Here is a 13,415-nt window from a genome sequence, read left to right as displayed (position 1 = left end):
TCTATAAACAACTAGAGAAATGTAACCTACACCACACATGTCTATAAACAACTAGAGAAATGTAACCTACACCACACATGTCTATAAACAACTAGAGAAATGTAACCTACACCACACATGTCTATAACAACTAGAGAAATGTAACCTACACCACACATGTCTATAAACAACTAGAGAAATGTAACCTACACCACACATGTCTATAAACAACTAGAGAAATGTAACCTACACCACACATGTCTATAAACAACTAGAGAAATGTAACCTACACCACACATGTCTATAAACAACTAGAGAAATGTAACCTACACCACACATGTCTATAAACAACTAGAGAAATGTAACCTACACCACACATGTCTATAAACAACTAGAGAAATGTAACCTACACCACACATGTCTATAAACAACTAGAGAAATGTAACCTACACCACACATGTCTATAAACAACTAGAGAAATGTAACCTACACCACACATGTCTATAAACAACTAGAGAAATGTAACCTACACCACACATGTCTATAAAAACTAGAGAAATGTAACCTACACCACACATGGCTATAAACAACTAGAGAAATGTAACCTACACCACACATGTCTATAAACTATTACGAAAAAGGTAACATGGCGTAATGCAGTAGGATCTTTAGAGGATTCATTCTTAACATATATTTGACCGATTTGGTAAGGGGAAAGATAAACCTACCAAGGAAAAGACGCGCAATTAATCTCAAAAATATTTATTAGAAGAAAATAAGTAATTGGTGAAAAATGCCAATGTTTGCTTTAAAAGTGTGTTTTTTTCTTCTCTTTTTTAAATATTATAATAGAGAAGTGTAGTTCGACTTGAATATGCAAACAGTTGCTACTGATAATTAGGCCACCACTCGAGGGAGACTTGAAAGTATTAAAAAGCCTTAAATATTATAGCTTAAAGAGGGTCTAAAAATGGAAATTCGATTTACGATTCCCATATGTTCCGTTCAGTCACGTTATGTTACAATGTGTGTATACGTATAGTTGTTAGATTTCTATTATTAACGTATTGCATTAAATATTCCATCATACGTGACACATCGTAGATATTCAAACAAAACACCTTAATATTTTATCAGGTTTTACCAATGTTTGTTTTAAAAGTGTTTCTTTGCTTTTTCTTTTGTACATTAAAATAGAGTGGTGATTTTTTTTCTTTTTTTTTAAACAAACATGTGAGTAGCGAAGATCAGATAAACATGTTTAATTTCAAAACGAGATAACGAATATATGATATGGAATATGTGATATATATCATGTCAAAAAGGGTAAGGTGGGTTAAAAGACGTCAGAGTCTATAGAATAGACCGATGTCTTTCAACTAGTTAAATAATGCCTTCGAGTCCACGGAACTGAAAAGAGTTCTAACCCTATACAACCACCCAACAACTTATATATACTGCATAAAAAAAACAAAATGCAAACAGATAAAATAACGCTCAGTGATAAAACAAACGACAACGCACCTGCTAATATGATAAAGAGAGTTATGTTAAATTACACGTAAGATGTTAAACAGAATAAAAACAAAACCCAAATTACACGTAGCCGCTGTGTCATGGCCGCGTGGAGAAAACTAAGAAAGGGAAATACAGTGGACGAAGACAGTGCAGCAATTATCTTTAATTTTTATTTTGTAATCAACTCTACTTAATTCCATATTTGGCATGCTACAGCATAGTCACTAAGTCTCACGTCAGAAAGCCATACAGTCGTAGCCCGCTATTTATAGATTGCGATAGTATATATCTACATAGTGTACACATGTATGAAACGTTGTCAGAATACCTACCGAGGAGTTTCGCCTGCCAATCTTATTTATTCAGTGTTGATAATAATACTTGTTCTCCTTGATGCATTATTTATGACAAAACAGTAATACCTTATTCCACGCAGTACTTACATTGTGGAATACCTGCCATGTCAGTTATGGTTTCTGTATATAAGTTGTATACTACAATTTTAAAACAGAATGTGTAGACTAAGTACATAACCTTTTGTGGCAAAATAGGCTTATTCTAGTACTAAGTCATGGTTTCCGTATACTATTTCGTTATGAGTGCAAGTCTACATTAAAAAAAAAAAAAAAATCCTACATGAAATAAACAGTACTACAGTGTAATAAGTGTATACATTTACATTTGGTGTGGCAAAGCCCTTCTATATTGCTACTAAAGTACTGCCAAAAGCAGCTTCATCTTATGATACTATAACTGAAGTTGGTCTTTGCACCTCCGAGCGACTTAACAGTGTCACTACCGAACTTATCGGTATCTTCTGCTTTGATCCCTTACACCAGCTGCCTGTCTCAAGTGTCTGTGAGACCAACAAACAATTTAACGCCTGGATTTTTCACCAATTCAACCTTCTCCGGTTGCACGATCAACATCAACAACATGCCGGACTGCAAATATAACTCTGGCCTGATTACTGCGGGCTTCCGTTGAGTGCGTGCGCCGGATAAAGGTCGCAATAAAATCGGAAAATGTTTTACGACACTTGATTAGTTACTTACAAAATGTCATTTGTTACTATTTATGAATCGAGAATATGATATATATATATAAATCAAAATCAAATGAATTATTAACGAAAGTTGCGGAGTCTTTTCAATTTTGTATGGGAAATAGCGCATGACGTCAGCTGTTATCTTTGTGCCGTTCTAGATACTGACCTGACCTGACGGTAATAAGCGGGAAATTTGAAATTTGGAAAAGACATANAATAACTGCAAACGAACAATACGTACATATTATATTTAATAGATGTACCTTATGAATGTTTGGTTGTTCATATGAGGACGAGTAGTTAAGGACACACCGCCTGAAACAGAAAGTAGATAGAAGATACACATGCAGTGGGGTACATATACAGTTTTCTTATATCTCCAAACTATTTATTCGTGTAACATCCAAAATTGAAACCAACAATTTTTCCTCTGCATTTACAATCATTCATTTCCCGTTCAATAGCGTCTGTAAACTGTTAACGGAAGATGAGGTGATATATCCCCCTTCCGGTTTGAAAAGGGTTATATTACGGAATATGGCACGTTGAGAACCTCATGTACACCTATATACGTCTACAAGTAAACATGCTCAAAAACAAACTGTTGACATTTCATCTCCGGAGCATTGTAAGAACGGGGTTATGTGTAATGTAAGAATTGTCGATTGTCGGTTAGAGTTGATCGGTGACCTGACAGCTTTTAAAACAAATACATCAGGAACTTTCCTGTGTTAATTGTATTTGTAACATACACAGTCGGATTCGTGTGGAAATTCTTTATTTCCTTTCATGGTTGACAAGATCCAAGAATTGTACCCGTTACGTGTTTTTTTTTTGTTACACTATATCTACGCGTACAAACGACGTTATGATCACATTGAAACGCACGTTTCTATTAAGGTCGTTTCAAAACAACTATGGTACGTGATGTCTATGCACATTGCTCTAACATAAAGAGATTAGCATTTAAATCTGGCAACATACTTGCATGTAAAAGCAGAAAAGATGCAACTTTTACTAGAAATTGTATATATTCATATCAATTCCTAAATATCAACCTCGATGTTTATCGAACTGTAAAAAATTGCGCTTGCTATAACCGCATAGTTTTTCATCGTGCACTCAACCCACATTGTGTTGCGATTTGCAATTTGACACCTTTTTCAAGTTTATTTGACAGAGATGTTGGTGACTCTAATATAAAGTAAACAATACATTATTTTTTGTTTCGTATAGCCTTTTCTCTATTTGTTATAGGCGATACATATGCAAGACCACACGAGTTTATTGAGCGGACGAATATATACGTCCACGCAATAAATGAGTGCTTTTTGATGAGTTAGAAAAACACAAGTGTCTGGTCTTGCTTTTATCACATACCTTCCGTATTTGGAAGAGATCGTTACAAAGATTTTATAAACTTTGATATTTTTTGCAAATACCGGGAATTTTTCAGTTCGCCATGACAAGGGGATTCCCATAAAGAGTAGTTACAGCTAGTAGGTAAATACAACATTCCGTATTGCACATGTGCAATACAGAACGTTGTATGTCATGGTCTGAGAATTGCTTGTATTACTATAACAAGATTTAACAGGTATGTGATAAAAATGTAGTAACAGTAGTCAAATCATACGCAAACTACTTTTATTATCACCTCCATTTCACAATTTTGCTTATTTATTGTCCGATTATAGTTTGCCTATGTTACCTGTTATATCACTGACTTTTAATACAAGTTATGCGAGGAGAACCCAGTGTACGTGACGTTGGTGAGCCTCAAACTCATTGTCACGATCTGTACTAATGTTCACTTAGAATGTTCATCATACGTTTTAATGATTTGTAAGACATTGACTCATTTAAGCCACCTGGGTTCTGTAAAGGCTGAACAAACTGTCAAGAGGATAGTATTTTAACAGCTCAGAAGTCGGGAGTAGTACATGTATGTGTTTCACTATTTGGCATGGATAATACTCTGAAAGGTTAGTGAAACTTAGAAACATATTCCATCTTTACAACGATACCAAGAATTGTTTACCGAGAACAGGTCGGATCCTTATCTGTTCAGGACACCTGTTTCAGTTTGCTTCTTTGACACGGTCTAAAAACAAACGATTAATGGCCACGTTTGTACGTGCATTCGGTGACTTCGTGTCTTAAAACAGTACATGTACGCTCATATTCATATGATATATATTACAGGGAAAAATAAATACAAGGAAGGAAATGAAAATTCAAACATTAGTCAACCCGTTTTATTGTCATGTGAACGGATGGAATGTCTTGAGTCATCAGATCCGGGCTATCGGAATGAGGCAAACACTCCAATATACTGAAGATACGTGACATATCGTCTTTGAACATTTTGTTTTATACTCAGTTGATCTTTATAACTAAATCTGTTAGATATTACAACCAATTTGTTCATTGTTAATGCATTTTAACATTTGAACATTTTTTTGTAGCTTGATATGTAGTCATTTTGGTGAATGTCTATTTTTAGTGTAGTTTTTGGCCCAAAATGACTCGCATTGTTGATGGGCCGTGAAAAAACAAAAACAAACAATACCTCTTCCAAAATTTGTAATTTAGTATTGGAAATTGTTTATTCCGGCATTCCTGTCTTTGATAAACCATTTTGGAAAAGAAAATCATTCCTTGCGGGACCTTTATGAGAAATGATAAAGAAGATATAGTCAACAGCTGTGTTCCGGGTGTTAGAAATACTCCGCTGGGCAAGACCCATATTGTAAACTAGATGAAAATCTAAATATGTTACCCTGTCTAAATAAAATAAAGATATGGACCGGATTCGAACCTTGACTTTAGACTGCAAAAGTATCGCTCTAACCGTTTGAGCTAATTAGTGGATGGTAGCATGTTAGCCCAATCGTTATACAGTTAAATCCAAAACAAACGATAGTAAAGGGGAAGCTACCGCATATAGGTAGAAAAACCATGCATTGGGACAAAGACCCTTGACAATCTCTGCTACCATTATCAGACCATTAACTTTTCTCATTTCTTTGTTTAATATGGATTTCAAGAACCTGTTATTTTTTTTTTGTCTTATTTCGTTTTTCAGTTTTGTTTGTAATAGTGCATGCCTGTAAAGCTTTCTGAAAATAGGATTTAAGTTTTAATTGATGATGAATGCTTAACGAACCATCAACACAAAAGAGGTTATCAGGTAAAGAGAAAACAAAAGGAAATCAAATACATGAAAGGTACAAAAAGGTTAAAGACAACCAGCAACTTCAAAAGTACAAGTAGCTATGGTTAGTTATGTTTTCTTGAACAGACCAACAAGCCAAATGTTGGTACCTGAGTGCACTGTATTTTTCAAAGTTTCTTGTAGTTAACACCAGGATATGATAGTTCCAAATGAGATGTAAAAGTTTGACGAAAGAAAAAATACTATTTTTGATTTCAATTTGGCAATACCTCATTTTTGGACTTAATATTAAATGTTCCCCAAAGTGTGCATTTGGTTATCGTTGGTAAACTAAATAGAAAGTTAATCCTTAAATATCATTACCCTGTGGCTATAAGTTATTGAGAAGAGTCAATTAAATTGGATCCCTATGACCATGAATGTAGGCAAACGTCATTTTCGTTCGAAAACTGTGTTTGGCTCCATCTAAGGAGGCTACTTGTTAAGTATCGCGATTCCATGCATTTCACTTCTTCAAAAGAAGCCGTTTTGCAGTTTTGCTATATTTGACCCCTGTGACATTGAAAGAAGGTAAGGGTAATTTTCAATCGAAAATCTTATAGGGCTCCATCCGTGACAGTTACCAGCCAAATATTAAAATTATATACCTTTAGATTATTCAGAAGAAGTCATTTGAAGTGTTTGACATATTTGAACCCAGTGATCTTGAAAGTAGGTTGAGGTCATTTTCATTCTCAAACTTTGTCGGGCACCATCCAAAGAAACTACTAACCCAATATTTAGATTATATACCTCTCATTTCTTCAGAAGAAATCGTTAAAAGTTTTTGATGCTTTTTGAACCGTGACCATGAAAGCAGGTCAAGCTCATTTTCATTCTCAAACTTTGTCGGGCTCCATCCCTTCGGGCAGTTGAGCTTAAAGATAAGAAATTAAGAAAAGGTTCTTGTTTTGAGCGTGCAAGTTATGATACTTTAGGTTATTGACAGTGACAGCACACGGATAAATAGGGAGAGAGATTGTGAAACGTTCAATAATTCGTAATTCGGTGGAATATCTACAGTATCTTTTTTGAATATTTTTTTATTTGTTCACGCCCGCCATCATCACACTATCAGATAGTTTAGTTGACGATAATAACCTAAAAGAGGATTATCACGGAACAATTAATGATAACTGAATGTCATATAATAATTTCAGCTAAAAGTGCACCATGTTGAGATTCTTAATCAAACCAAAACTAATAAGTTCTTTTTGTTATATATCGTTTTAGGTACTTCAACTGCCACAACTCAAATTCATGATGTCACGAGGAGGACTCAACCTTAAAGCTACTTCCATTCTTGCGCTGCTGATTTTTGCTGGTGTTATTGTGGTCTACCGGATTTCAGCACAAACGGACAAGGAAGTCGACAGAGGTGTACCGGAAGACACGCTTAGTTTAGAGAAAGATCGGGTTGCGTCAGTCCAGTCAACTCCAACAAAGTGTCAGAATAGTGTTGAACTTAAAAACGTATACAGCCGCGATTCCACAAAATGGACGCTTAATGAACACGTTTGCAAAGAATGTCATGATTTCCCTAAAGCGACATTGAAAACGCAGTTTGGAGATACTCCAATATTTATATATCCAAGTGAAAATGACGTTTGGGTTTCAGGAGTTATTAAAAATACAGGTAAATTCGAGGCCGATAAAACTAACGGAATTGCAGCTTTACTGAAAGCCGATTCAAAAATGAATTTAATAGATATTGGTGCTAATATAGGCGTACATACTTTAGCTATAGCGAAAATGGGTAGGAAAGTGATAGCCGTGGAAGCATTAGACAAAAACGTCCAGCATCTTTGTGCATCCGTCGCCGCAGGAAATCTGCAACGTGACGTCACTATCGTACATAATGCAATATCAGATGGACATACGAGGGTCAAACTTGGAATAGACAAGAATAATATGGGAGGCACATACGTGGATGTGGATTCAACACTTATAAAGGAGCTGAAGGAGGGTCGCGCTCAGGGTAGCTATGGGGAGGTGGACACAATTACTATGGACGACCTCATTGATCTTCCGGCTTTTAAAGATTTTTCTAAGGTCATTGTAAAAATGGATATTGAGGGATTTGAACATAAAGCTGTGGCTAAATCTGACAAGTTCTTCAAAGCTGTAGACGTACAAGGTTTCGTGATGGAATGGGAGTTCCACAGGAAGATGGCGTCAGGGGTCGATATATTAAAACGCATGAAAGACTTAAAATTTGAACCGTTTCGTGTCGAAAATCCTACTGCGCGGCTATCGATCGAATCAAGTGATTCATGGCCATACGATGTTCTTTGGCGTCCTGTGAAATGAATGTGATATATATACTTTGAATATGTTCTCATATTTAAGAACAGGGACAAATTGTAGGATCACAAAATGTAGATGTCAACTGCATATGCTTATCTTGCTCAGTTATCTATTTTATGCTTCACAGAATTCTTGTAGAATATGTTCATACAAATGTCTATAAGAACGCACAAGCGTATACAATCGTCATACAAGCTACCACGCTCTTTTATTCAAGCTGCCGTGCTCTTTAATTCATATTGAATATCAAATGTTTCTTTTTATCGTTTGTTAAAAATCATTCATTCATTATATCCAATATTATACCTGTGAGAACAGTCGATGGAACATGCATGCATTAGATTATGTCATAGTTTGGAAAAACATACCAAATATCTATATCCTACATGTTCGACATATATATAATACACTATGCTATCAGCAACAACGGCTTGATATTATTTACTGAAATAACCTTTTGAATATGTGAAAGTGGCTATTGACGAAGAAAAAAATACGTTTCCTGGAAAAAAAACCATGATGTTTCGTTATTATACTGACCGTGGTGTCACTACCAGACAAAGTAAACCTCAGAACAGTTGGTTTCACGTGTTGAACATTTTGGTTTCATCAATGATATGTTTGTATGGGGTTTTTAATGTCCTCGTGTAAAATTAAAATGTAATTTCTTCTTTTGATTAAGGTTTGATTGCTTATGTTTAACGGCCTATCAACGGCTAGTAAAACGCTTATTATTAGATTGTGTCAAATTTTGTCTCTACATTTTGTTATTTTCATAAAATATCAGTCACCATAGCCACTTTCAATAATTGACGCTTGTCTTTTACCTTGAAGTGTGTTTGATTTTGTCGGCTATGTGTTGGCCCTAATGATCTATCCTGTGTTGATGGGCCGTTAAACATGTTATAATAATAATAATAATAATAATAATAATCACCAGTTAAAGTCATTCTAGCACGTACCGCCATGTGCATTGTTTATGCAGGTGTGTGTGTGCAGGAGGCACGGTACGTTGGAGTATTTGCCTTCTTGTAATACCGCGGATCTGATACCAACTTTATGGTGCCGTAACCGGGTGTACTCATTGCATTTAGTCACACATTGTCCATGCGTTTGTCCGTACTAGTGTCATAACATGTGCGTGGAATGTTGTGGGAATCCTTTCAAGATCCCAGGTAAACCTCATTATATTGTATTCATAGTGGATGATGATGTAATTATATAATAATACTTATGATATCATAATGTAGTCATTTCAATCGCATTCGTAAAGTGAAAGTAAACTATATATGTATATTGTACCTGTTATTGATAGTTTCGTATCTTTCTGTTCTAAGGTTTCTGTGTACATTAAAAGATACGAAGAGCCTTAAACAATCTACATAGTTGTTGTTTCCAAGTCTAAGGGCCAACAGAGGGTCACAGTGCTATCTCACTGAAATACCATGCCGAAGGCACCGCACCTAGCACAGCATTCCGCCTGGTCACATTATACTGACAACGGGTGAACTAGTTGTTGCTATTATCCTAAATCCCGAACGTTAAGCAGGGAATAAAAACTTCCTTTTTTTAAGGACGTTTGTATGTCTAGGCCTTGGAACAGATTGGTTTGGTTTGGTCTAATTATGTTTAACGTCCTATTAATAGCTAAGGATATTTGAGGACGTGAATCCATGTGTGTAGTGTGTGCTTGCTTGTGTGTGTGTATTCAGGAGACAGGGTATGTTGTCAGTGGGGGAACTATGAGAAAGCACAGCAATAAGCCATGAGTTTAAGGGGACCAGCTCAGAGAGGTCTTGGGACTTTGACCCTTGCAGATTGGCGACTTTGGGAAAATAAGGGATGTTTTGTTAGCGCAATTTGACCCCCCAGGGAGGGAGACCGCTTACAGATGTCAACTTTAACACAGGTCGCGAAATCCAAATGCAAGTCTTGTTAGCTATAGTTGAGAACTTAGGCGTTTCCTGGAGTGTCCAGTTCATGTTTTAGATCAGTTTATTCATGGGCTTAACAGTATGGAAATGAAACGCCACGTACAGTTCCATCGTCCAGCTTCCCTGGAGGCTGCGATTACACTTGCAATTTAATATGAAGCTTTTGATAGGGAGTTTCGTACTTCTGAAAGAAAGCCAAAAGCATTTGTTGATTAGGTAGAAAAAGGTCAGGTGCAGGTTGTTCAGGAAAGTGAAAAGTGAAAAACAAAGCAAAGATTTAGCCACTTTATTAACATAAAGGTTGGACAAACTAGGAAAGTAATTAACTGGTGTTGTAAGAGGGAAAGGACAACAGTCGGGGCGAGGTACATACAGAGGTAAAGGTAGAGGTCAAGGTCAAAGTAACAACCAAGGTCAAGGTCAAAGATACAGTCAAGGTCAAAGTCAAAGTCATTCTCAGGGATATGAGAGAAGGTGTTATCGCTGCAACCAGCCAGGACATTTTATTACCAGAAGTTAAACGCAGTTACCTGAACTAAGAAAGATGCGTTTCCTCTACCTAGGATAAATGGTACATTATATACTTTAGCTGGGGCTAAATGGTTGAATACCCTAGATTTAGCCAGTGGTTACTGGCAGTGTGGTATGAGTAAGACAGACAAAGAGAAAACAGCATTTAGTACTCACAAGGGGTTGTATGAATTCAATGTAATGCCATTTGGTCTGTGTAATGCCCCTGCAACTTTCTCAAGGCTTATTCAGTTGGTACTTGGAGGGTTGGATTGGACTGGACTATTTAGACGATGTTATCGTTTTGGTCACACATTTGAAGTAGCCCTTAATAACCTTTGGGAAGTTTACAATGTTTTTGAGAACCTAATCTCAAACTCAAACCAAGGAAATGTGACTTGTTTCAGATATCAGTCTCGTACTTAGGCCTACACCTACACACGTTAACGAGGTCAGAAGCTTTTTGGGGGTTGCTGGATATTATAGGAGATTCATTCAAAACTTTTCAGCAGGAGCTTCTCCCCTCACTATGTTAACCAGAAAGAATAAAAAGTTTTCTTGGGATGTAGAATGTGAACGCTTGTTTGAAACCCTTAAAAATCTCCTACACTAGTGCCCCAGTTCTTAACTGTCCCAAAGATACAGGAAAGTTCATACTGGATACAGATGCTAGTTTAACAGGTGTAGGTGCAGTTCTCTCTCAAATAAAAGAGGGCGATGAAAGAGTTATTGCATTCGGTAGTAGGATACTAAATAAGGGGAACTGCTTGCAGTAGTTACGTTTGTAAAGTATTTGAGACACTTTTTCTGTGGGGAAGACCATTTCTCCTTTGGTCCTTAACATGGCAATGCAGATAGTTTGTCTCGTTATCCACGGTGTCCAGCATCTATAGTTTATTGCCTTAGTTTTGGACCCCCACAGCCATTTGTTTCTTCTAAGCCAGTTATCTCCCTTGGCTCTGTAGAATCCCCACGAGACTGTCTCTTGTATGACTCCAGTCAGTCTATCGGAGCACCTCCAGTTACTCAGGAAACCGTAGATATCTCCCATGGGATACCTGAGAAGGAGAGAGAAAATGTATTAACAAACTGGTAAGATGCTTGGGGTACTGAAATGATGAAATTTTGGCAGGAAGGGGACTTAATCCTAGGGAAGTTTCTACCTTTAAAGACAAAGTATTTTACCAAACCCCCTTAGTCTTAAGTTGCAACATTTCCCTCAGAATTGAGGAAACTCTACCATATGTAGGAATTACTTGTCATAGATGATCAGGGTATTTTGTGTAGAAAAGGGGTAGATAATGTATCAGGGAGAGATACAAAACAGATAGTGGCACCAACATGCGTTAGGGAAGATATTTTACATCACTTACATAACACCAGAACATCCGGACATCTTGGTCGGGATAGAATAATTGAAATGATCCAGAAAAGGTTTTATTGACTTGGCCTAGAGGAGGATGTCACAAATTGGTGTAATGCCTGTGATTCGTGTGCCCGTAGAAAATCTGGTCCATCAAAGGGTCGAGCACCCCTGTCTCCATCCATTCTAGTATGGGCTCCATTAGAGCGCAAAGCAAAAGACACTATGGGTGGTTTACACAAAATGGAAATAGTTACATCATAGCGGTAGGGGATTATTTTTCTAAATGGATGGAAGCATACGCTGTACCAAAACACACTGCACAAACAGTAGTAGCTTTACCAAGGTCGTGAGTTCTAATACGACCTGTTTAAAGCTATTTGTGAGAAACTAGAAATAGATAAAACTAGAAAACATTCTTACATACCTCAGTCCAATGGACCGGTAGAGAGACTAAACCGTGCGTTAATACAAATGCTGTCGGCTTTTGTCAATGAAAATATAAATGACTGGGATGATCAATTACCATATGTGATGATGGCATATAGGGCCACTAGGCATATTAGTACTGAGTGTAGTCCTAACCTAGTTTTGTTAGGCCGTGAGGTTTCGTGTCCTCTAGATATAAAGGTAGGTTTACCCACAGAGACTGAACATAGATGTCAAATAGAGTCATGGGTGCAGGGTGCTTCGAGAGCCGCCTTTGAGTTTGTAAATAGGAAATTAGGTAGCGCATCAACCAGACAGAAAATGTATTATGACCATGGGTCAAAATAGAGGAAATTTGATGAAGGTGATTTTGTGTGGAGGTGGTATCTTCCTGCTGTTAGTGATAAACTAGGATAGGGTTAGACGGGTCCTTACAAAGTCTTACAGAGACTGACTGATATCAATTATAAAATCCAGAAGTCACCTTTTCTTAGGTCAATAGTGGTTCATATAGATCATCTGAAGCCTTACATGGGTAGGGTACCACCTCTGGCTTGGGTGGATATCGATTCAGATGCTGAGAATGAGAGTGAATATGATGAGTCAGATTGGCATGATACTGATACTCAGGTACACTGCAGTCCAGGGGAAACAACTCCTCGGTAAACCAGATCTGGTAGAAATATTAAACCTCCAGTCAGATACTCTCCTTAAAATCTAGGAAGAAATTAGGAAAACAATATATATATATCGAATATACAGTATAATGCAGAGAACTTACAAAGTTATACAAATGTGTTTGTAGATGTATGTTGGTAAAGATAAATTTACATTTAAAACTGAGCAGTAATTAAACATCCTGCTGTCAAAAATTGCAGTTGAGGTACACTTGTAATTATGCCCCCACCCCCAACCCCCTACCCTTACACACACACACACACACACACACACACACACTTGGCTATTTCAAATATCTCTCAATTTTAAGTGAATTAAAAGCTGCATTGCACCCTTATATGCTATAGGTATAACATATCAATTGGACCCATCTCAAACTTGGCAATTTCAAATATCTTTCAATCTTAAGTGATGTTTTTATAAACAGAAATG

General features: G+C 36.8%; 1 protein-coding gene across 1 annotated transcript in view; it reads left to right on the top strand.

Annotated features, from left to right (window-relative positions):
• Positions 1-9,395, top strand: part of LOC110448239 — a 29,436-nt gene extending 20,041 nt beyond the window's left edge. Inside the window, exon 2 of the mRNA XM_021494391.1 lies at positions 6,996-9,395. Within this exon, the coding sequence (XP_021350066.1) occupies positions 7,023-8,072 (1,050 nt within the window). The 5' untranslated portion in view covers positions 6,996-7,022 and the 3' untranslated portion in view covers positions 8,073-9,395. The remainder of the gene's footprint in view (positions 1-6,995) is intronic.
• The last annotated feature ends 4,020 nt before the right edge of the window (positions 9,396-13,415 follow it).

The sequence above is a fragment of the Mizuhopecten yessoensis genome, unplaced genomic scaffold (genome assembly GCF_002113885.1).
Source record: "Mizuhopecten yessoensis strain PY_sf001 unplaced genomic scaffold, ASM211388v2 scaffold419, whole genome shotgun sequence".
In the NCBI taxonomy this organism is placed as follows: Eukaryota; Metazoa; Mollusca; class Bivalvia; order Pectinida; family Pectinidae; genus Mizuhopecten; species Mizuhopecten yessoensis.
The sequence above is the reverse complement of the archived record's forward strand: the minus strand, read 5'-3'. Positions and strand labels throughout refer to the sequence as shown.